Here is a 26,828-nt window from a genome sequence, read left to right as displayed (position 1 = left end):
GGGTTGATGATATGGCAAGATGAAGATTACAGTGGCATTTATCTTGGGAGATGTAAAAGAGCAGGTCCGTTGAGTTTGCGGGTTAAATTTTAGTAGTGTTTTAAATAAGTTTGCATTCTGAATGGATTTCAGTGGTAGTAGGCTGTGTTTCCACAGGTTAGCTACTCTACTTGAATGTAGAGAGCCACATGCAGTATTAGATGACTTGGTTATGATGATTATTGATTTTATTCTAGGGTGTAAAGTTCTGTTAGGGGGAGTAGTGTTGTTTTAAGTTAAGGGCTGGGTAATGTTCTGACTTTTAGAGAAGTCTGTGTATTGTAATTAGATGAGAAAGAGTTAGGTGTTGTGATAGTTCTAATCAGTTTACTTCTGAGTGCTAGGCAGTAGTGTGCTCTATGGTTATAGTTTACAGCAAATTTGACTGTTTTATTATAACATTGCTCAAGTTTGTATACTTGTGAGACTTGAAAGTTAGTGAAGATTGGGACAGCATAGAGAAATGATTGCAGTAAAAAAGTAAGAGGCTATACGCACTTCTTCTGGCTCTGTCGATGAAGCAGATTTTTACTGTGTGTAATGCACCTAGTTTTTGATGATTTTTTTAACCATGTGTAATACATGGTGGCTGAATTTCAACAGGTCACCTATGATGCCACTCAGTAATTTTAAGATTTCCTTGTCCTGTCATGGTGGTGTTGGCAGAGTGGTCATGAATTATGTTGCTTTGGTAGAGATGTGCTTTGGGATATTAATTGAATCTTGCACTGTAATCTCCTGCAGTTTCAACAAAGTTTTCTACAAGATACTAAACAGGTCCATTTCTTGGATTATTGTTTGAAACTTACAATTTTCCAAAATATGTAATATTTTAAATGGGTAAAGGGGGAAAAATAGGACAGGAGTTTGCAGTTTATCTATTAAATGGATATAGTTATTTTCGTCCCTCTGACATGAGGTATGAAGAAAGTCTTCAAATGTCCAGACTCAGTCTTTGTGTGGTCTCTTGATAATTAAATGTCTGTTGGGCTTCCAGAGCACTTCCTGACCAAAGACCCCATTACTGTTCCTTTTGGGGTAAACTAATGCTGACATGGCTTTACTGAAGATATCAGTAAACAAGAGTGCAAATGCCAGTCTGGGCAAGTCCTAGTTGTCCTCTGGTGGTACTAAATTGACCTATAGGTGATAGGAGCTTAATGTTTAACTGTAGAACAAAGATCTGTTTAGTACTACATTTCTGCAAGACGTTATGGCTAGTGACCAAAGGTTAACACTGCAAGGGCCTCACAGTATACATTATGATTTTAGCCCTGCCAAAACAATGATATACCCGCTTCTTTCCTGTTTCAAAGAAACAACAGAGAAACAATAGACTGCATACCTTACTAGTAACCGCCTTATGTGTGTGTAAGCCATAAAATGTATGATATAACATCTGTAAGAGAGCAGCAGAGAAGTTATAAGGCAGTGTACTCAAGACCATCTGTTTGGTTCAGAGCACAGAACAACAGAAAATTAACTGTCCTTTAACAGTAAGAAGCTAAGCAAAGCTCAAAAAGGTTAAAAGCATCCCCTTTTGCAACTATTCAGTCATCTTTGTATGTAAACATTACTCATGCATACTGATCAATAAAGAGTTTTATAGTTTACTAAGAAAAAAATGAAAATACCATATAGTAAGGAGTGGTTGTTGTAAAGTACTTTAAAGGAATATTATATTTTAGCAGTAATCCAGGAGTGGGTGTGGGTAATGCAGTATTTACCCACGGTTGGTGTTTCATCTTGAGAGTGAAGCCTAAATGATCACACACAAGTGTGTATTATTCCTATTATACAATGACAGGTATCTGAGTACAGTACAGGAAACCCCAAACCTGGTAGCCTGGATAAGTAAGGTGAGGGAGGAGGAAGGTTACATTAAAAGGAATGTTGTCCAGATCGAAATTGCTTACCTTTTTTAAATAATTTCATTGTATCATGGTACTTAAGTGATGATCTGCCTCTAGTTTCAGCTGGACATCTGACCAGTGTACTGCACTTACTTAGTGACATGTACATCCATGCACTTACACAGTACATCAGTGAAAATACACAAGGTGCTTGCTTCTGGAAAACCTCCCTGTTTTACATCAGAATCTTCCTGTTCTTATTCTGTTGGTAGTAGTAGTTTCTGAGCTGAGAGAACAAGAAGAGGAAAGCACAGGTGTACAGCAGAACAAACTTTCAGGAAGTGAGCAGCTTGTCTTGTTTGTCAGCGACCATGTGGCTTGTTCTAGTTGGTACTGCTTGATTTATAACATGCATGCTGATTGCTCTGTCTAATGTGCATATTTTGAATAGTTATTAGATTTTATTGTGAAATTCTAGTTCAGAATAACTGCTTAAAGCATACACTCCGAGAAGTTAATACCACAGTTACACTAGTTTTCAGCTTCTTTGTAATTGTGCTTATTTATCTGTGATATGTACAAGTCACTGTTAGGAATCAAACCCAGCTTCCTGTCTATAGGAAGCAGCTCATTAACATCTCAGAAAAAAACTGCCAAGCAGACAAGTCTATACATCGTCATTATTACACTGGGTTGTATGGATGATAACCATTTGAAATGTCGAGACCTGCAAGAGCGAGTTCCAAAATACAGAAACTGAACAGCCCGAAGAACAGATTTGTATTTACTAAGTCTGAGATGCCATTTCTTGGAATATTCCATTTTCTCTTAGGTATAGCATTGTTGGAGTTGGTATATATAAGTTTGGGGATGAGGGATGAGGGATTTGCCCCCCACATGTAAGTGTGCCTGGTGGCTTGCTCCCCCTGCAAAAAATTTAAAAGAGAAGAGCATTTGCTTTTGTGTGTTTTCAGTCTTTTTTTTTCGATATGTCAACACTCAGCATTTCAAATGCCAACATTTCAAAAGGGAGCTAGCATGGATCACTATGTGATTTAAGTTATAGATGTTGCTTTAAAACAAATGTGTGTTAGGTACACAATCTGAAGACTGTGGTATATTCTCAGTGGCAGATCCAGGATTTTGCAAAAGGGGGGGGGGGGCGCAGTCTGGAAAGCTGACGAGTGAGGTGAGAAAGCAGAACACTGGGGAAGGGGAAATGAAAAGATCATCTTAACACATTCTATCAGCATGTGTGAAAACACTGCAACATACAATCAGTTGGAACTCAGTGGGAGTGGACTTAGCATAATGGTTAAGGTCTTCACCTCATAGACGCAAAGTACTGGGTTTGATTCTGACCTCTGCTTATTAGCTAGACTTAAAATTACCCTTCAGGGCAGTTAGCCTAATATTCTCCTAGGATCCAAAGAACCTGGTGTGGCTGTGTTAGTGGAGGTACACAACTCCTGTTCATTACAGACTTTACCAGTTGTTTTAAAACATACCTGGAAGAAATGTTTGGTTGCCCACGCCAACTCAGTTATTTTCTAACGCAAAACAGTGTAAGAAACTTCTCTGTGTGGAACATTTTCAATCTATACATATACATACATATATATATATATATATATATATATATATATATATATATATAGTTAATCACTGTATATTAAACTAAATATATATAGATGGATTGAAAAATCTTCCACACACAGAAGTTTCTTACACTGTTTTGTTTTTGGACCCACTATACTTGTTTAGTGGGTTGTTTGAGACTTCAGGGATACCACAGAGATTACTTGAGTTATTTTCTAAAGCAAACCTGACATATGCATTGTGGTATCCTAGCAGAGAGTCCCAGTGAAGGTGATATCACCCCAACAATACCCTTAGCAAAGTAAATAATGATTTATGTGAAACCAGCAAAGTTAATTTAAGTAATTCATTTTATGTGCCCAGGTGAAGTTCAGTTAATTAAAAAGAGCATAGCAAATTAAGGAACTACATATTATGAAAAAAGTCCTAAAAACTAAGTAAGTTAAGTTATATGCAAAGTATGAAAACAAATCTAACTACTGTAGCATTTCACAAAGGACAGTAACACAACATCTACTTTAATGTCTGATCAGCCTAATATGCAAAGCCATGGAAAGACTTATTAGGAAACCTGCAAACACTGATCCCATTTCAATTTGGATTTGTCAAGGGCAGATCATGCTTATTCAGTTTGGTGGACTTTTTTGAAAAGGTTACCAATGCAATGGAAAAAGGTAAAAGGGTACACACTGCATACCTCAACCTGGTCAAAGCTTTTGACACAATCCCCCACTCAAGCATTGTAGAAAAGCTAAATATACTGGGAGTTGCATCCTATTACACACTGGATTACCATCTGCCTCACAGATAGGATGCAAGAAAACAAAATTGGGAAGGTTACCTTCCCAAAGGGATGGGTCATCAGTAGAGTCCCCTAGGGTTCTGTGCTGGGACCTTTCCTGCTTAGCATCTACTTCCCTGAAGTAAATCTCAATACCAAAGGGCTCTGGCCGACTAAGATTGCACATGGCTGCAAGTTAGGAGCAGTCACTGAATCCTCAAATTACATAGCCATCCTGCAGGAAAGTTTATCCCCAAAAAAATAACTGGTGCCAGAATCATGGACCGAAAGTAAATGTCAATAAATACATTATTGTATTCTTTGGGAAGTCATCTACCTCAGGGAGGAGCCACAATGACATTAAGACCCTATGAGTAGGCTTGTTTGGATTTGGGAAGTTACCTGGACAGTGACCTAAATTTTAACCAGTGTGTCTACTGAGGTAAAAAAGTCCTTCTATATAGCACAGCTTATAAAAAAGGGGTTATGTCTTCCAGTAGGATGCAGATGATCTTTGTAGCCAGTGATTCACTGCCTCTGTACCCAGGAAGAGTAGGACAAAAGGGGTGAGGGACTATATCACTTGCTCCCTAGTTAACAACCTGTGCTTGACCACAATACACTGCTTGCATCTTATTACTGAGTCTGTATATACAGCAGTCATTAACTACTGCTAAGTAGGGCTTCTTCCTTATGCATTGTAGAGAAGCCATGACAATACTGCAAGCCATGCAGATGGTGTATGTATCCTGCCAGCCACTGAAGTATACCATCCGCTAATTAGTAATGCAGAAGTCCAACATGTCTAAATCCTATATGTCCATAACCCCGCTACCACTTAAACAGTAAAAACAGCAGGTGTAATAAATATTACTCTGATCTCTGGGCAACTTCTGTTTGATTAGATGCATGGGCACAGGAGGGACTGGGTGGGGAAGATGGGAGTGAGTGGTCAATGCCAACACACCTTTCCCTGGGGGGGTAGCTTAGGCTCCCTGGAATAGCTGCATGAAGTGCCTGGTGAGCTATATGCTGTAAGAAGTATACTTCTTAAGTTGAGGTTTGACCATGCATGGAAGAGAGCATGCACTTTCTTAATGCAGGAAATGCAGAGCTTGCAAAGATACGCTTTGTTGTGGGAGGTGGGGCACACTCCCCAGCAGAAGTTTGATGCAATACTAGTGTGTTTTGACTCTTCACTAGCCTCAGGTATGGGTCCGATTGAGCCAAGAGAGGGCTATGGTGGATACAGCAGATCCAGTGAATTCACAGAGGAGCTGGTGGCAGCTGAAAATCAGCTGCAGGGAAAAGGAAATAAACACTACTCTGAATAGCATGTCATTTATCAGTGACACTGCTGGTCACTGGAACTTTACACAAACTAACTGGAGATATTACTGGGGTTTTGAAAGCATTTATAAACCATATCCTACAAAGTTTCTCAAGAGTCTACTGTCAAATGCAGTGATGAATAGTCACATGCCTTGGATGCAGGCTGGGTGGACACCTATGATGAGTGAATTCCACACTATATGCCATGTGCCAGATAAACTGGGTGCAATGGATGCCACAGACACTGAGATCCAGAAACCTTTCACTGATGATGTGACTGCCTGTGCAAATTTATTCCTTAAGTTATCAGGTGATGTCACTGCACAGATATGTGTGCTATCAGTCCCAAAAAAATGTGATGCCAACAGTTGGCACTCTTGTGCCAATTACCAGACCTTTGAAGGTGGTCAAGGATCATGAGTGCACTCAGAACAGTGGAAATTTAAGTGGGAATGGGGATATGTACAGCTGTCACACAGTTAGTATGTATATTAGTAACAAAGGTGTGGGTAACAGTCCCTAACATCATACCAGCTATCCTTCAGAACCATAGTGTCATCACAGACACCACAGTAGGTGGTATACAAGCATGCACACAGGAGTGGACATTAACATAAGTGAACGTGTATTAGCTCACATATAAAAGAGGTTGCATTGCCTAGGCAGCTGTGGGAGAACACTACAGCATACATACACAAATCCTGTCAGGCATTTAGAGTGCATGTATACTGTACAATTTGTGCGCAGACGTGCATCCCACCTCCACAAGATGACCCTACATGACTGCAGGGCCCACAGGATGATAGTCTACTACCTCCATCACCACCTATACGGAAATAACCATCATCAGCTGATCATTTTGTAGTAGTCTGTATATGTAGCTGATGTACTTTAAGCAATACTCCATGATAAACATATCTAAGTAAGCAGTAACATTCCCTCCATGGTGCACCCACATCCATGCCCCAGTGATTCCAAAAACGGAGTCATGTTTTACTAATAGTAACAAACAGACATTATCTATTAATTCTTGTCATTGCTGTGAGGACCCTCTACTATCCCACAGCAGACCAAGGTCCTGGACCTCCTCCTTAGTGTTGCGCTTAATGACATTAAATTCTAGAATGGCTGTACTCCAGCTTCCATGCCCACCAATGACATTTACATCTAAGACCACCTCAACCCACCTGTACTGCCTCTGCTCTTGATTGCCATCCTGACCCATAAGAAAGGTGACATCTATGTAGTGTATATTAACAGTCACCTCAACCTCCTGCATGATAAAATTCATATTTGTTTTCTAGCCACTCACTGAAACACAGGTGACAAGACATAAAATAATTGTTATAATGGCTAACTTCTTCCACATGCAGCCAAATAAATATGCAGGCCAATAAGAAAAGCAGGCCTAAGAAATATACATGGTAGTAAATGAAATGCTTAGCCACATTCTTTCAATTTATTTATTTAATAAAATCTGCTGTCCGTACTCACAGACTGGACTTATTTTAGCTATAGCCCCATTAATACAACAGGATTCACAGTAAGAAATGGAGTTAAAGTTAAGGCTAATAGATAATGTGAAAATTGCCAAACTCTGTTATGGGAAATCAAATCTAAAAATATTCACATATATAAAGTAACCAAATCGTGTGCAGCCTCATAAAAAAATCTTTACTTACAGTCATGGAAAATGCAACTCTCACTCACAGAACTGCTAGTTAAAATTCCACGCGCAAGTGCGGAATGTGTTTACATCTGCATTGGCACATGCGTGTGCGATGCCGGGTCTTCCTTAAAGGAGAATACTCTGGCACTGCGGATGCAAACACGTTCCACACTCACGAGTGGAGAGATTTTATTTTTTAAAAGCTTTTTATTTTTTTCTGCCTTCAGAATGTGTGGGTTAACCAAAAGGGGGAGGCGCCAAAGCCTAAATCCGTCATTGATTCTACATTTGTAAAACTGGTTTGCATACTACAGCAAGCTTAACGTATGTGAATATAATCTAAGTGCACCGTATGTTCATATAAGTGGACCACTTCTGATTACCTATCAGCCTTCCTCTATCTACTTTAATGTCCTTGAGAATTTATAATTATGAGGTGTAAGAAGTTTCTGCAGCTTACTTTTATGTGATGGTGTGCATAGTTGCTCTCGCACATATTTAATTTTTGCTGCTGCTCTAATTACGTTTTATCAGTGAATTATAAATCTTTGCTGAAAACGAGAAGTTATTGTTGTTTCCGTGGAGGAAGTCCTTGAGGTCTAACATGCAGTAGCAACTCCTTATTTGTATATTTTTTAGCATTTGTTAAACTGCATCACTAAAAGTTGCAGTTCTTCTGTAACAGAAAAAAAAATCTCCATTGTAATGGGCAATTAGTTCCTGTTCTGGTCAGTGGTACAATACACATCCTTTGAAAAAATCTCTCTGTCACCCTGAGTGTATGTAATAACTAGATAAAGCGAGCTAAGTCATTTTCTGCTGTACTCCTGCAGTTAACTGCTCAGTTTTATATCATTGGTGGCCAGTGTTTCAATGGAACCTCCCTCTTTCACCCTTAGTATGTTTGAAAAAAAATGCTATTTTCCTAGATATTTTAACCGTAAGGTTATCACTATATTTGAAAAGTTAAAATATGACCAAATCAGTCCATATCATTAAAACTTTGCCTGGGATTAAATAAAGCCTACACTGTGTAGTTTGTTCTGAGGGAACAGACAACGCAAGCATAACTCACAACTTCTTCCTACTAATTTTAGTTTTCCTACTCATTTTCTTGTAGCCTTAAATATCAAGGGGGATTCATAAAGGTTACCGCAAAGTGTAGACTGCATGTACACTTAGTGTAATCTTTCTGAGTAATGAGAGAGCATGAGCAATGTAGTAGGGATGTTCTTGAATATAGATTGTCTACACTTAGTGTAGGTGTTATTGAATCTGGCCCTTTAACTTATAACAGTTTTTTTAAACAAGTTGTCTTCTAAATTTTGTTGCAAAGATTCCTCACAAGGAAAATTAAAGGTCTTCAGCAGCTGTCCTATGTGGATCAGCTTAAATCACTGTCACTTTATTCTGTTTCATACAGACTACTCAGAGGCTATCTCTGCCTTGTGTATAAGGCAACCACTGACCCTGCTTTATTGGAAATCATGCATATCCAGAAGTCAAATGGCACACTGGTTACTTGCTCTAAGGACCTAAACCTGGTATGTGACATCAATAGAACCTGCTGGAGGGACAGATTTGTCTCCCAGGAGTTACCTTGTCTTTGGAATAGAAACCCACTTCACATAAAACAGAGCAGCTCATTGGGTCTCTTCAAACGTAATCTGGACAATTGGATGGGTAACCGTAAATTCACCCCAGGGGTTCCACCTGCGTCTCTGTTGTACAGGGGCAGTAGGTGCTGATCGTGGTAACAAGGGTAAATTTGGCTAAGCCTGTAAGGGCTCTCAGGCCATTAGCCTAGTAACCTCCTATGATACTATGATTAATATTATTTTTATTTGCATTTTTATCAGAATACTTTATTGCATTTTGATATTCTCTTACTTTAGGATATTTTATGTCTGTTATAGATTTTAATAGAGTTTTTATTTGTTTATTTATTTTACATTTGATTGCCGGGATAGTCCGACTAGACATGTCCATTTTCAGTGGTGGGCCGGGGAAAAAAGCTCCACACAGAGAAATCCAAAAAAACAAATATTTCAAAGAATACTTAACTGAAAAAGAGATTACAAATAGTACCCTAAATGAGGCAGTTAAGTAAAAGATAAACAACTAGACAGAGTATAGGTTTACATTGCTTGATATGAACAAATATGTACAAATAAAGATAAAACTGGGATAAAAGTACTTAACATAAAAAGATGTAAAATAACATTGAGTTATATTTACACAATGTTTGTAGGTTAGGAGAGTTCCCATTTGAGTGGATACGTATAAGTTAACATTAAACTATAATACATAAATCAACAGTGAAATCCGGGATAATAGTGTTAGTATGAAGAAAGGTTATTTAAGAGGAGTGGGAAATTATTAGTTTGGGGTAGTGCAAGGGCAGAGCCTTTTACTGGTAAGGTGTGTTTTTTAGCATTTGTTTAAATTTGGTTAAAGTACAGCTAGACGTGATGTTAGCAGAAAATTCCAAGTCTTGCCAATATAATGGGAGTAGGTGGATTCTGCAGCATGACTGTGTGTTGTTGAGATCAGTAAGGGGGGCTTGTTGTTAGAACGCAACATTCTACTACAGGAATAAGGCTCTAGTAAGCCTTGTAGTGATGGAGTTTTTGCAGGATGATAAAAGATTTTGTAAGCCATGTTAAGCTGGGACAAATGTAAGAGTTGGGGAAGTTCTAACCTGTTTAATTGCTGTAGGGCAGTAGTGAGAACTGAATGTAGTGTTTGCTGCATACCTAGCTATTTTACTGTAACAGGATTCTAGTTTTGCTAGTTCAGTTTTCCTGAGGTTTATAAGTATAGGTGATGCATAAAGAAGCGTTGAGGTCAAATGAATTTGGCAATAGGTATTCTTGTGTTTTTCTGAGATACTGTTTGTAACTATATAGTGTACCTAATTTTTTGTGGACTTTTTTAATTGTTTAAGAGATGTGGATGTCCGATCTTACTTTGGTGTCTATTTCCACACCAAATAGTTTGGTGTGTGGAGAGGGAATGATAGTCATGTTATTTGTGGAGACAATGTAAAAAAGATCCTGTGGATATAGTAGCTTTATTGGGATAGTATGAGTTTTGTCTTATTATGGTTAATATGTTTTTTAGAATTTATGGTAAATTTGCAAAAGTGTTTCAGCTTTACCAAAGTTTAGGGTGGTTAGATCAATGGCTGTTAGAGACAGATGAGTTCTATAAAATATTGCTATGCCTCCACCTTTTTTGCCATTCTATTCTGTCAAATAATGCTGTATCCTGGAGGGAGAATTTCATTAGTGATATGGGGTTTCCACCAGGTTTCTGCAATCATTAATGTATCGGGTGTATATAGAGAGATGTTAGCATGCATGTCCTGGATTTTATTGGTGATGCTTCTAATCTTCAAGTGTAGGAAAAGTATATCACCTTTATTTCTTTGGGGAATGAATGTTGTTTTTTTGGGGGTTTCCAGTAAGGTATGCATTTGTGTTTAGATTTGTGATGGGGCATGGGTTTGGGTATATATCAACACTTACTGTTAGTTTGTTTACTATGCTTACAACATTCTTTGTGAAAACTAGTATATGTTTATTAATTATAGATGGTTTTGTAATGTTGGGGTGTTGAATTATGGGGTAGTGCACGTAATGTATGGTTTTAATGTCAGTGAGTGAGGAAGTAATGTTAATACATTCTAGATTAGGTGCACAAGGGATGGAGGTGTGAGATAGCTTGGGAGTAGTGGATGTAATATGTTTTAGAAAGAAGTGATTTGAGCAAGGGACATTAGGATTATTAGAAGAGTGACTTGACTACCAGTTAGCTTTTTGTTGTATGTTAGGTCTTGATTGGAAGTGTTTGAGTTTGTGTTTCCCATTTTATGTGTTGTTTGGATGGTTGTGGAGATGTGGAATGGGCAGGGTAATTGGATTGGTATGGCTGTGTCGTAATATGTACTGAGTGGTGATTGGGTAATTGTCACGGGAAGAAGTGGCCAGTGAAGTATAAATTACAGGAAAGAGGAGATGGGTGGGAATGGGCGTAGGGTAGAGGGACAGAGTTAACTCGAGCAACAATGAGGGCAAATGGAGCGGGTTGAACCACAGTTTGGAGTAAAGGCAGAAAGAACAGTTTTCTTTATGAAAGCAGGTTAGAAAAGGAACATGTCCGTTAAATGTATCCCTCTAGTTGTATATCCTATATAACACAAAGATATAATGCAGGGGAGTTTCTAGTCTGTTAGCTGTGATAAGATCAGCTACTCAGAAGTGTTTGTGCTCTAAAGTTACCAATAAAAGAAAGAAAGAAATAAGGGTAACAGATTACTGCTTTACAGGGGGAAAATCTAAGGCAGATCAAGGTCAACAGTGTTAGTCAATTTGGGAGATATAGGGCCAGTAGTGTGCACACTTAAATGTGGTTAACAAAGTATTAGATCAATATGTGTTAAACCTACACTTTAGCATCTATTTAATACTATGTACTGCAGCTATTTCTTGCTGGACACAGCAAACATCAGTTCTTGGGGCCATGAAAGTGAGGCTTTTCAGCTGGATGAATACTATCTTGGAGAATATTGTGCTGGTCTGTGATAGAACTAGAGAGAAAAAAGGACAAAGAGATAAGTGTTATAATGCAGTCAGGGAAGAAAAATCTGTAGAGCAAAATATAATCTAAGAAAGATATTTCAAACTTGGTATAGACAGTACAATAGGCGGCAGTAGCTTGTAGCTGTTAACATATGCATGCAGACGCTAGACGTTACTGCTAACACACTTTTGTTAAATCTATAACCACTACATTATACAAAACGTACAGATACTATTATTTGTTAAGGTTTGATGGCTGGAAGGCTCTTCACTCAATGTAGAGGTACAGACTGCAAGTACAAACAGAGTAACCCTGCACTTTGAATTAAACAGAGAACCAACAGTAAATATAGGCTATGACAGCCAGGATCGGAGTAAATTATGGATTCTTTGAATAGATATGCTTTAGAAGGGCTATTAACCAAATATTTTCTGGCAGTGTTCTTAATGTAAAAACTTTCTGATTGCTGGATTAATTTAATAAAAAAAGTAGTTTCTGCTATAAATTAACAGATTTCTGGAGCATGTTTTCAAAAAATGGTGCTTTCCTCCTTGGCTACCGCTGTTAAAATTCTTGTTAAGACACTTCTCCTTGTTTCTTCTTTAAAAGAACTTTTATTAAAACAATTTAAAACAAAAAACAAAATAAAAGCTACAACCTAACCAAGTTCATTGTGCATGTAGAAGTCTAGAAAATACTGAAATTTAGAGCGCTAAAGGAATAGAAAGTGTGTTGTTCATTCATTATTTACACCAATTAGAAAGGAGAAATTATGTGTTACGGAGATCAAAGATATTTGTTAGCGGAAATTTGTCAGCAAATGAAGAAAAGGCATTGAATTAGTAGAGAGTTTGGAATTAGTATGAGAGGAAAAAGGAGAAGTGTAATTTGCTAGCCAATGGATTACATAACATTAAAAAACAATTAGGACAGCTTCTTAAGACTGAGTAAAGAGCTCTGTACAAAGTAAAACTCAGATAGAATAACAGGAATCAGCAGTACATCTTTGAATATAAGCAAACGCTCTTAGTCAGAAAGATACTTGATATTAAGAAGCAAGACACAAAATAAAAAAATAAAAAAAGTTTTTGATCTATGATTTTCTATTACACTTGTGAGTTAGCAAGTGCATCTTTGTAGTTAAGTAAGCGCTATCAGTTTGAAAGAGACTTGATGACATGGAAGCAAGAGCATTTACAAGGAAGTGTTTGATCCTATGTTTTAAAACAAAGGAGAAAGCCACTGTACTTGTGGTTTACCGAATGAAGACAACCCGTGAAAGAGAAGAGGTTGTAGCTCTGTTATAGGCAGACAGACGCCTCTAATATAGAGGCGAAATACATGAAAAATGCTATGCAGGGAGAGTGATTAGTTTTTACAAAAGGCAAATAAGAACATGACATAAAAAGGTGGAGCCTGCATCTTGCAACAGGATACACACAAGCCATTGGAGCAAAAGAAAAAGAATAGCGAATTGGGTGAGAGAAAGGAATGAATAAACATTGGTAGATTTATTAAAACTTATTTGCATGGAAGAAAGTAATTGGCTTCCAAGAAATAAGAACCAGAACACCGGATTGGATTACAAGTACATCAAGAATTAGCATAGAGGCTCACATTGGTTGTGGGGGATGAATCTAAGTAAGCAGCATGAATATAAATAGAAGCAGCTGCAAATGTTAATCAGATCTGAAGAAAGTAGATAAACTGAAAGCGCTCATCTCTCTTTTTTGTTACAATGCTAACTTTCAAATGGTTAAGTTGTAGCTTTTATTTTGTGTTGTTTTAAATTGTTTTAATAAAAGTTCTTTTAAAGAAGAAACGAGGAGAAGCATCTTAAGAAGAATTTTAACAGTAGTAGCCAAGGAGGAAAGCACCATTTTTTGAAAACCTATTTGCAGCATTTCTTGGGTTTTCCGTAAGCGTTTGCTCACTTCTCTTTCTATGATTTCTGGAACATTGTGACAATAAAGTTAGGAAATACTACTGAAAAATGCAACTGTCACTGTCTGAAGGCTATTACTACTGTGAACAAATATATAAAAGCGTGAGCTGATGATAAAAGTTCGTCGGAATGACAGGAGTGGTTATCTAGTACATGAAAATAATAAAACAAGCCATACAGAGAATACCGCTTTACAAACCCACATTGAAATGCACCACCTATGATTAAAGTAAAAACAGTTCCTAACAGCAGGGAACCGCACACAAAAATGAAAAGATACTTGCTAAGGAATAGTAAGAAGAAGTGATAATATCAAATTTAAATTAAAGGAAAATACATTTTTTATTAAAAAGTGGGAAAATATTTGTTACGGATAGAGAGGTCATATTAAAAGAAACGAATCATGAACCAGTACATAATTAAGCAATAACCCATGCCTGGGAGTGGGTAATACTGGATTTACCCACGGTTGGCGTGGTTTGGTCACGAGGGCTAAGCCTGAGTGGCCAAACAAAGACAACTGTGGGTAAATCCAGCATTAACCACACCCAAATGTGGGTTACTGCTATTATACAGTGATATTATTTAAGAAAAAAAAATACATACTTTTCTTAAATAATGGCATTGTATAATGCCTCCGTGCTGCCCTTCCGCAGCTGTCTGGTATTCTGCGCCAGTTCTGATGTACTGCACTGATGTACTGCACATGCGTATGCTTACGCAATACATCAGAGCTGTGGGTGGAAGCAACGGAGAAAGCAAGATCTCTGTTGCTTTTTACAAAGTGTCTAGCTATGTTAAAGGAGTTTAACATAGCGAGACAGCTTTAAAAAAGGCAACGGAGAATCTCTGTTGCTTTTTTTAAAGCTGTCTCACTATGTTAAACCTATTTAACATAGCGAGACAGCTTTATAAAAAGCAATGGAGAAATAAAGATCTTGGTTACTTTTTTAAAGCTGTCTCGCTATGTTAAACTCCTTTAACATAGCGAGACAGTTTCTAAAAAGCAACTGAGATCTTGCGTTCTCTGTTGCTGTAAAAAAAAAAAAAAAAAACTTATACTAATGGAAAAAGTCCGGGCGACCGGACCTTTTTCCATTAGTATAAGTCTTTGATTTGCAGCGTGCACGCTGACCAATCAGCATGCACATTTTGGAATATTAATGGGGGGTCGTTGTATAATACTGATTTAATAATAACCAAAATAGACAATGATAGGATGATTCTGAACAGGTCACATATTGCAGAACAAATGAATTACTGCAATTGGTTCTACATGAACATATTTTTCCTAACATCATTGTTATAAAAAAAATGGCAAAGACAATGTTATAGACACCATAGTGTTACAGGGCATGGACAATGTTAGTATAATACTGAAAAATATTAGTCATAAAGACATCACACAGAAAATGAAGATAGGAAGATGGCACAGAGAGTAGTATGAGGCATGTCAGTGTAAAAAGTAAGAGTTCGAATGAAACATTTAAAAGAAAATGACAGGACGGATTTAATGGAGAGGACATTAAATAAGAAGAGGACTATGACAAAATAAGTGTGTTAACAAAGTGAACTAGATGAAGTGCAAATATATAGTAATGAGAGTGAAACTGACCAAAGCAAAGAAACTTGTACTCTAAAAGCAGTAAGGAAGGACAGGGGTTACCTGCTACTTAGTGATTCTTACATAAACATCTAATGGCAATGAACAAAGAACTCATAGCAGCTACAGCTCTGAGATGAGCTAAACTAGAGGACATAAAAGTGTTATTACCACACTTATCAAGAACTCCTTACTTAGACTAATAGTTTGTACACCATCTTCTTAGAAGTCAGGGGGAAGTGTTGTGCAGACCAACTGGTTTAGGTATCAACTGTCCTGTAGATAGAACACAAATCCAGATCACAGACTGCTCACTGTGTCAGGGTTAACTACTCAGTGGTGTAAACATTGGCTGTAGGTGATTTAGTTAAACTGACCAAAATGTTCGTGGATGATAAGTAGGTTGAGGACCCAGGATATTCTGATATATGCCAGGGATCCTTGCTAATGGTGGGAGGGGACTATGTGCCTCTATTGGTCAGAGTATGCATACCATAAAGCCCAGCAGCCAGCCCTCAGTCAATATGTAACAGCTGGCCAGTGTCCAGTTGCCCAACCTGAGCTACCTGGGACAGCTCTCTCTTGTGAAACTGGACATACAATTTGTGAAATATGAACTATAGATTGTTTCACTGAAAATATATATAATCCCTTTCTCACACACTGGCAGGATGAAGTTTGGAAGTGGATGCCATGATGTTAAGGAAGGGACTGGATTTGCTGTGTATACAGGAGATGAGGTGGAGGCCGTTTAGCAAGACCACTCAGTTTTGGGATCTAGAGTCTACTACCGAGGGGATGTTAGAATTGCATGAGAGAGAGTCTCCTGGAGATAGTGAGGGACATCATCACAATTTGTAATAAACTCATGGCATTCAGACTGCAGTGTAAAGATAGGGCAGTCTTCATAATCTTTGCATATGCCCTACAATAGAGTTATAAAAGTGAAAAAAACAGTGCATTCAATCAGCAGCTGCAGGACCTACTATATAAAGTAAAACAAGAAGAGCTGATGATATTAATGAGACCAGAATGTTTGTACTGGGACAGAGGGAAGAGGGTATGAGGACTACTTGGGTCCTCATGGTGGGACAGTAGGAATAAAGGAAAGGCCATGCTAGACTTTTGTCTGGCAAATGGCTTGATACTGGCCAACACGTGGTTCAGCCAGACAGATTGTTACAAGATCACATCGAATAGTTGCCAGAATGTGACTCCATAGACATCCTCCTAGTAAGGAAAGGGTACTGGGGTAGAATCAGAGATTGTAATGTCATCCCCCAGTACATTCAAGAAAATACTCAGGGCTCTGGCACCTCAAGAAGACCAGGAAATAAGTAGAGCTGACAAAGAATGGTCTCAAACCAGCATTTGTGAGGACAGTGCAGCAGATGTGCTGCCAAGACTGGTGTGGAAATAAGGTATATAAGGAAAGCTGGTGGTGGAATGCAGAAATCCAGGCAGTTAACAGAAGAAAGTAGTGCAGGAAAAAGTCAGTGCTGGACTTTTGTGGTATGGTGCAGCCTGAGTAAACTGCCTCTGTAGCCACTTTGTACTTGCAGTAATTCAGAGTAAATAAATGGGCACAATGCTAACCTAGACTTGTGTAACTCTGCAATAGCTTTTAGGGGTACAACACAAATTGATAGTGAATATCAATTGCTTTGATGTAGAAAAGAGTTAAAAAGACAAAATAAAGCACCAGAAGAAATAGCCAGGGTCCCTGGAAAGCAGAAAGAAAGCATGGCAATAGGAAACCAGCAACGATCCAAACAAGATCAAATACTGGACAAGTAATTTAACAGTAAAAATGTGTCGAAGTAAGGAAAATTAAATCCAGATTGAATGAATCCAGCTCCAAGAAAGCAATAAAAATATCCAAGGAATATGTGACAAAGTAAACAAGCATTTGGATATCTTACAGTTTATTATATGTGAAAACCAAGAAGTGAAAGACAGAATGGAGGCAAAACTTAATCTGCAGCCACATTAACAGGCCTTAAAGATAGGTCTTATCCTAAATATAACTAAACAAACAAACTAAGCGTGAGTGGAACACCAGAAGGGAACGAAGGCAAAAATGTGCAAAACATTCATGAAAAACTCGCTGGCATATTTATGGGGACATGATAAAATGAAGTACTTAGAAGTATGGACTAAAAAGGATTCTGTTGTGGCAGCTAAGGATACGTGGGAAGAGACTAAACAAAACATAATACAAAAACTGAAAAACTGGAAGCTCTGTTTTATGGGTATGGATAAGTTACAAACAGTTAAAATGTTTTTAGTCCCTTTAGTTTTATACACAGGTCAGGCATATTTTTTATCAACCAGAGAAGAAGTTGTGGATAGCAATTAATAAAGAGCCAAACTGTCTTTATCTGAGAGGGGAAAGATGACGAGAGTCAAGTGGGATAAGCTGATTCTTCCAGTAGAACAAGGTGAAGTGACATTAGCCAATTTTAATGGGTATTTCAGAACTACACAGTTAAGGGTCCTATACATAGCACAAGCAGAACGTTATAATTCAAAGTGGAAAGGGATGGTTACAAAATGGGGGGAGGGCTTAAGAAGCAAGGATAGACTAAGATTTTGAATGCAGATCCTTGAGAAGAATAACAATGATCATACAGAACATTAAGAAAAGCCTCTAACTGGAAAACCCCAGGCCCAGATGCAGTACCTAACTTTTGGTTAAAAGTATTAAGATCTTTGCATGAAGATTTAGCCATGAGTAAGAACTATTTATATGCACACCCCGAACAGACACCAACTTGGCTAACAACAGGTAAAACAATGCTCCTACTTGAGTGAACCTGCAAGCTACCCTAAAAATTATAGACCAATTAACTTGCCTTCCGACGACTTATAAACTATATACTGGAATTGATTCCGACAAGGTTTATAGTCATTTAGAAGAAAACTCAATTATGGCAGTAGAACAAAAGGGCAATAAAAGAAAGTCATATGGAACAAAGGATAATTTGTTAGTCATAGTGGAGAACTGTAAAAAGGGGAAGAATCTAAGTATGGCATGGATTGACTACAAAAAAGCATTTGATAGCATCCCACATTCATGGATAAAAGAGGGCTTAAAAATGTATAAGATACATCCTACACTGAATGACTACATTACAGTGATCATGAAACAGTGGCAGACCACTTTGCAATTAAGCCATGATTAAGGACAAATTATTATCCCAGGGATAAAAATTCAAAGGGGGATATTCCAGGGTGAGACTGTCACCATTGCTATTCTGTCTTGTCCTTAACCCATTAAGCTGTCTAGTTAACAGCTTAGGCCATGGCTGTAATTTGGCTCCTAGAAAACAATCTAAAGACTTTTCGTCAGTGATTTAAAACTGTATAGCTCATCAGATGAGGAACTGAAAGCACAGCTGCAGGCTGTCAAAACTTTTTCAGATGATATTAGAATGTCATTTGGTCTTAAATGCACAAAAGCAACCTTTAAAGCAGGAAAACTGAAACACCAGGAAAATATCAGTTTGGGACAAGAATGTGATGTAAAAGAACTTGAGCAAGAGGGAGTTTATAAATACTTGGGAACTGATGAAGGTTCAGCAGTAAAACATGAATAAATGCAAATAAAACTTAGGAATACTTTAGAAGACTTAAATTAATCCTGAAAACAGTGTTGACATCTAGGAACAAAATCCAAGCTATAAACCAATTTGTTCTTCCTGTCCTAACTTACAGTTTTGGAGTGATTGATTGGCCCCAAAATGTGTTAGATTAGATATTAAAACAAGAAGGATGCTTATAAAAATCAGTGCATACCAAGATTATGTATTCTCCATTCCGAAGGAGGGACTGGACTCCTTGAAATTTATTGCATGTATAGATTTGCAATCGTGGGACTCCACACATATCTGCTGACCTCACAAGACCCAAACGTAGTAAAAGTTTTGAAACAAGTGCAGAATAAATCTAAGATGACTTCTCTGCTTAACCTAGCAGAAGCATATCAGCATCAATCAGGAATGGAAATCAAACCAGAAGTATATAGTCAGGCAGCAACTGAATGTGCCAAAAAAACAAAAGAAAGAATATAAGGTGAAGGACCAGATGAAGGGTTCCTATTGAATTGTCGACACAAATGCTTACAATAGTGAATGGCCACAAGAATTCTTTCCTAGGGAAAGAATTTGTGTGACCATTATTGGGGATTTACCCTTTCCCCTATGTAGAGAGATCTCAAAGTTGGTATATTTAGCTAGGGGGAGTGTGGGGGGTGAAGCCCCCACTATGTTTGGGTGTGTTTATTTTTTTTACAGATGGCCCCAAGGAAAGAATTTGATAATGTGGCTGTTCACTATTTTTAGTTTTCAATGCTTAGGAGTTGATGTTTTAAGATTGGACAACCTAAGCTGTCGATGTTATGATATAGACGCCAGATTAAAAGGCAAGAAATGTGGAAAACGCAGAAATATGTTTGCAAGTATAGAAAACGTCTGGAAGAACCTCATGCTGATCAGGAACGAACGCATGAATGGCTAAGGAGAGGTGAATCCAAACTAAGAGATGAAAGGTTAATATTGGCGGCCCAAGATAGTGGATTACATACACGCTGGTTTACAAAGTCCATTGAACATGTGGTAGAAACAGAAAAATGTAGGTTTTGTAAAACTGAATTGAAACAGTCACACACCTTGTTGCCAGTTGTGACATACTAACGGCAGAAGAACTGTATACTGAAAGGCATAATAATGTGGCAAGACTGTTGCACTGGGAATTGTGCAACCATTATGGTACTGAAGTGACTGAAAAACACTGGAAACATGAGCCACAAAGCATCATAGAAAATGAAGTCTACATCACATGGGATCATCCACTACCACATTTTCAAAAGATGGATGCTAGAAAACCAGATATGGTGGTCCAAGAAAAGAAGACAAAAATAGCATTGATCATTGAAGTTGCCACACCCAGTGACTACAGTGTCCTGCATACAGAGAGACACAAAGTTCTAAAATATTAGGATTTGCAAGCAGAAATGCGAGCAATGTGGATAAAAGATACCCATATAGTTCCAGTAGTAGTAGGAGCAACAGGTCTTATAAAGAGCAGTCTACAGTCATATTTAGATATGTTACCAGTACATGTAACGTCATATGAACTGTAGAAGGAGTCATTACTGGGCACGTTGCAGGTGCTGCAAAGAGCACTTTTGGCTGACATCAAAAAGTGAAACAATACTAATGTCATGAACTTTAATCGTACTTTGACTTAGGAATGGAGTCCAGCAGTCTCATCATGATATTAGAAACCCAAAAGATTTGGAGAAATTAAGAAGGGCGAGAAAATTATATTCATAAAGTAGCAGAAAGTATTCTAAGAATTAAGCCAACATGGGAATGGAGAAGGAAGGTTGTGCTGATAGGGCTGTAGAGATACAGACAATAGGCAAGAGGGAGCTGGAATTAATTGTAGAAAACTGGCAAAAAAGGGTATTGGGAGCAAATAATTAGAGGAAAGGTAATAGAATGGGAAGAGTCCAATAATTTATTTGGACTGCAGATTAGAGATTGTCTTCCCTATTAATGATTGCTGTCAGAGTGTAGGCAAAGAGAAAGAAACAGGGGGATCCTAAGCGAAAGACCAGCACTGGTAAAGTTTTTAATAGAATCTAGAACAAAAGCTGCTGTTAAAAAAGTAATAATTAGTAGAGCATATTAAATATTATATAAAATACTGTATGATAATTATAAGAAACAATCAGAGGAGGTTATAAAAGATTGAGAAGAGAGATTGGATAAGCAATTCACAAAGAAACAATGGGGTGATATATGTATGTCCTTCAAATATGCAACAAAGTCTGGAAGGTTTAGGATCTTTGCTTGGAAGTGTTTACACAGGTATTATTATACCCCAAGTAGACTCCCAAAAGTTTTTCATCAGGTAGATGGAGGTGTGATGGCAAAGAAAGAGGTAATTGGGAACATATTTTCAAAATCTAAACCAATTGTTCTAGAAGTAGTGACTGTAGTAAGAGATACAACAAATGCAAATGGGATCTTTTGAAAAGGGTAGAGGTAAATTACATAGAAAAAAATGGGAATTGTGGGAGCAATGCATGCAAAGGAGGAATGACTGACAGTGATTGGATAGAAGTTAGATTATGTATAATGGTTGCAACTAAAATTGTCAATATTTATTTATTTGCATTTGTTTACCGGGATAGTCCACTGGGCCAAGGTGCACCCATTTTCAGTGGAAGCCCTAGACATAGTACAACTAATGCATAGTACATAAGTAGAATTATATGGCAACACACACTATACATGTACTATAAAGTAATATGGTAACACATTGTACATATACTATAAAGCAATACATTACATGTGAGCAGCATAGTACAATCCAGTACAGCAACATACAGGAAACAGTCTGTAAAAGCAGCATACAATAGGTCAACACAAGACCAGTCCTTAGAGAGGTAGATCATGGTTCATGGCAATGGGTGCAGTTGGTGACAGGAGCTTGTCAGATGGTAGTATAGGTAGTTTGTTATAGGCCAGATGGCAGAAAGTTACATTTTAAGAGAAGGTTATGAATGTACAAAGGAAGATGAGGGGTTCAAGTTATAGGAGCTATATCTTCAGTACAGTTGCTCTGCCAAAGAGAGGTGAAGTGTTTCGGGAATTTCTTAGAGAGGGGCACTGGTGATGGGCCTTATTGAAGGTGGGAGATTATTCCATAGTTTAGCTACAGTGAAAGAGTAGTGCATTTTGTCCTGCTGCATGGGTTGGTTTTGCTACATTTATGAGCAGTTGTTTATTGGATTGGAGGGGACTGTTTGGATGATTGTGTGCATAGAGAAGAAAAGGATGGGCACTTAGATGGTTTATAAATAAATTTGTGTGCAGTGGTTAATTGAATAAGTGACAGACGATATAGTAGTTCCAGCTAGTTTAGTTGGTGCAGAGATGGGCAGTGGTGAGAAGAATAACTCGCATTTGTTATGAATTTAGCAGTATCATTGTGACATGAGGCTAGTTTGGCTTTGAGAGAGGCGTGAATATTTGTCAGGAGAAGTGCACCGTAAAGAAGAGGGGGATAGTAGGAAAGAAGAGGCAAGAGAGAGTTTTGCAAAGTGGCTGAGGAAATATTTTTCTATAGCGAGCTCCCAGGTTTAGGTGTTTGTTTTTTTTAATATTGGTCTGAATGTGGAGGTCAAAGGTCAAGTTTACATCTATGATGATGCCTAACAGTTTGGTATAGGGTACAACTTCATTAATTGTACTGTTTTGGGCTTGGATGATGAAATTGTCTTTGTTTAGTGTAGTGGATTTTTTGGTAGAAAAATAAGTTTAGTTTTGTTGGGGTTTATGGTGAGATGGTTATTGGGACATCCATATTTCTGTAATGGTGAGAGCATATTGTGTGAGTTGGTGTAGTTCTGATGGTGAGTTGTCAGCACAGATGATTGTGGAATCATCTGCATTTTGGATGACAGTACTTTGAGTAAGAGAGGTGTGAAGGTTATTAGTAAAGATGTTGAACAAAAGAGGCCCTAGTATTGATCCTTGTGGAACACCTGTAGTTGTGTCGAGGAAGGAAGAGAGTGAGTTTGGCCATGTTGTAGCATGTTGCCTGTGAGAGAGGTAGTTTGAGAACCAGTCAAGGGATTGTGGGGGGTCATGCCTATGCTAGACAGTTTGGTGAATAGGAGAGAGTGGGAGGTGGTATCAAAGGCCTTGGTGAGGTCTAAGAAGGGAGAGGAGACAATGTTTCCATTTCTCAGGCCTGGCTAACTGTGTCAGAGAAGGATATGAGAGCCATAGTAGTGCTATGACCTGGTCAAAATCCATGCTGAATGGGAGAATGGATTTAGTCGTGAAGTACTTAGTGAAGAAACTGGGTTTGGATAAATTTTTAAGGATCTTGGAGATGGTTTGTTTTCATTTATATAAATGTACGATTGCCTGTGTCATAAGGGATAATTTAATAAAGATGTTTCTATAAAAATAAACAGTTTAAAGTAAAAGTATGGCTATACGTTCTTTTCAATGTAAAACAAAAATCTAAAAGCTATCAAGAACTTTATAAATATAGAGCTTTGAATGTGCATCTCATTGTAAAGTTGATTTCATTCTTTTTAAGCTTTGTTGCATGAAATGGTCATACAAATGCAAGTGCCTCTTCATCTTTGATAGTCAGAGCTGGTAAGTGTCCCAGCATCATTCTCTGAAATGTCTTTTTTTTTCTAGTCACTTTTTGTCTCCTTCCCTCCTTTCTGTCCATCAGCCTTCCCACTGTTCTCAGACAGTTTCTTCCTTGTTGATGGCAATGTGGCCACCAACTTAAGTGAGGCCCAACTAGAGATGGGGTTGTCAGCCAGGGAAGCAATGAAGGTTGTTTAGTGCCATGGTCATATAAAGACCATCATCATTTTGTGACCCTGCCCTCTTGACAGGCTGTCTTGGCTAGCTTTCCAGAAGAACTGCAGGAGGGGGCTGCTACCACTATCAGTGCTTTCCCTTCCACAATTCCACTGCTGCAACTTCTCCCAGTTTACATAAGCTGAGCCTGAATCCCTCATTAACGTAAATGGCCAAAGTATTCCTAATTTAGTCTCAACACCAACACCGCATGGTTGAAGTGAGTAGCCACATCGCCATCTTGGAGTGACAAATCCACATACGTGGTTCCTAGCTGGTCTTCATCACCAGCAGACCTCCACTTGCAAGTGAGAGAACTGGTGAGACCATCATCAGGATATCATTTCCCACCGTACCCCACCTGGCTCCTCCAGTACTTGAGCTGCCAATTGAACTCAGATTTTCTGGGTCGCAGTAACTTTATCCTTTTATGCCATGGAGTCAGGCATTCTCTTAAAATGTCCTAAAATTATGTCAAACTGTTTGAGATTCAGCCACATAATTAAATGCAGCAAAAATTGTCAGACAGCAGTTTATGGGAATTGTTCCAAGAAATAGTCAATAGAAAAGGGATTAACTGATATAGAATCCACTGCCCTTTAAACTTAAAGGAGGTAGTTGTTCTTGTGTGTTAGGGAATTGGCTCAGTATTTTGAGCTGGGGTGGAAGTGGCCATTTGTATGGCAAGATAAGGATTACCTCACCTGCTCTCAAACAATACTTTCTTATGCTAAATTAACCATCGTTACCCATCTCCTTTCCACCCTACTATATGGGTTTATTAGTATCTAGGAACAGATGGTTAAGCATAGGTAGGGTAGGAGTGTTTCTGATTTTTTTGTCAAAATTTAGCTGAATTTGGAGGTACGGGTGAGAAATACTGAGTAGATAGAACAATAAAAGATGAATTGTCAACAGTTTTGTGATTAGAGGGGAATTGTGTGTGATGTTCTACAATTTCTATACTCTCATGTTGCCTTATATGTGGTGCCTCTAAGAATGTTCATATTTCCAAATTTTGACAAATGTTTCTCCTTTAATTTTGTTCTTTTTTGCAGGATGCCTGTAAGAGTGCCCACAGGTATTGCATCCTTTCCACATGATCTGATACATGTACCTAGATCCTGGGCCAAGGAGAAATTTCTTAACATCATCTCCTTTAACTACATGCACAGTGGTGGGCACTTCGCAGCACTTGAAGAACCAAAGCTGTTGGCAGAAGACATTCATCATTTTGTTAGTCTAGTGGAAAACAAGTAATGATGGAAGAGAAACAGTTAAAAGCCTCCACTAACGTACCACATTAACTAAACAGAGGGAGCATTCCTTGTTCACCTTTATTAGGCCCTATTAAAGTGAATGTAATTAATAGGTGTCACTAAATTATACTAAATTGAATGCTTGATAACTTTCTTTTATATAGGTCTTCTTTTCAAGTAAGATCATTGCTTTTCTCACTAATACATCATAACCAATGTGTTGTTTACTACATTAGTAGAGATTATTTTAACAATTTAGTTTCTTGATATTTTGGCTAATGACAGCTACAGTTTTTACTGTCTCTCTTTTGAGTGTCTGCATATGTTTGTACTGTGTTTTATCCAGGTACAACCATCAGCTTTAAAGAATAGAAGCAGTTATATACCATTTGCTTTGGCAGTAGAATATTGAAATATACATATTTTAATAATAATACATTTTTTGAGTATGCCCTTTCCTATCTGCTTAGGTCTGATGACCATTGACAAACCTTGTTGAAGATGTTTCGCATAGATATTCTCAGGTCTCCTAGCTACTGTTCTGTAACTCCCAGAGTTCTTTATCTTTTTCAAGGTAGTAAGCATTAATGTTTGTGTGTGAACTTCTGTTACTAAGAAGACAGTTGATTGTATTACTGACACCTAGTAGAGCACTGTATTACTGACACCTAGTAGAGCACTCTGATTGCTGTTATATCTGTCCTCCACGATACACTACACTGTCCTACATCATCTCCATTGTGATCTTCAGTGAGATGTTTTACTATATCAGCAAAGAGCTGCTTACTGGCTGGTTATTCTCCTTACATGTATTTGGAAACTTCAACAGTGTTGTGATGTTGAATAGCCTTGAAATATGTACCATTTTTCAGGCTGATAGCTGTTTCCAGTGCAGTTATTTCACATAAAACCTTTTTCTGGTATGAAACTGTAAGTGAAACTTTCTGTACTTCAGAAATAAGAACATACAAGTATCTGCTTGACATATTGCATAATTTTTCTGTGTTTTTTTTTCTCTATTGGCCATTTAAGCTCACCTCCTGCATGATAGTGCCAGACAGGCTGCTGTTAACTTTGGAAACCACGCCAGATTTGCTAAAGAGAGTGAACTCCCAAGTACGTTATGTAGTGCTTGTGTTCCTTTTAGGTAAGGTACCGTTCTTGAATTCAGAGCTAACGACATATGCAGATTATATCTTAAGTCTGTTCTCATTCCTGTACATATTCCATCCATTTTGGACCGATAGCAATCCAAATCGGTTTCTGTCTTACCTGTCTGTATAAAGCAGGACATGTGTACATGAATTTGTAAGTGTGAACTCTAAGAAAAGCTGCTTGAATTGCTTGTTCGGATCACAGTTAAGCATGTTCAATACTCTAGTTACCCTGTTGTGCAAACCATTTAATAAATTCTTAACATTTTTGTGTACTTGATTCTTTTTGAGATTTGTATAGTTTGTTGGTTAAAATGTGCGCATTAGTTCTTGCGATGAAATGTACTAAAAGCGAAACATTGAACTTGTCAGTAGAAAAGAGCTGCGTGGTCTGTCTGTTCTTTCCATTATTCTGCTTAATAGATGGACTGTGCATAACTTTGTCCAACGTGTAGCTCATATTTTGTTTCATTCCTGTTAACTAGTTGTGGTTACTGAGCACACGCAGCTGAACTGGTTGCATTCTTGAGATAGAGTAATGTATGTAATGACTTAAGATCAGTTGTTTAATTTTCTGACATCTATGTAAACTTGAGTTTGTATGATGC

General features: G+C 37.9%; 1 protein-coding gene across 1 annotated transcript in view; it reads left to right on the top strand.

Moving 5' to 3' along the window:
* The window catches only part of EPHX1 (epoxide hydrolase 1), a gene marked incomplete in the record, with an annotated part of 687,022 nt that extends 660,527 nt beyond the window's left edge, over window positions 1-26,495 (top strand). Inside the window, 1 exon segment of the mRNA XM_044059800.1 lies at window positions 24,866-26,495. Coding sequence (XP_043915735.1) covers window positions 24,866-25,067 — 202 coding nt within the window.
* Between the last annotated feature and the right edge of the window lie 333 nt (window positions 26,496-26,828).

Source organism: Protopterus annectens, chromosome 1.part2 (assembly GCF_019279795.1).
Source record: "Protopterus annectens isolate FY-2018-M chromosome 1.part2, PAN1.0, whole genome shotgun sequence".
Taxonomy (NCBI): domain Eukaryota; kingdom Metazoa; phylum Chordata; order Ceratodontiformes; family Protopteridae; genus Protopterus; species Protopterus annectens.
This window is presented reverse-complemented; position numbering and strand designations above follow the sequence as displayed.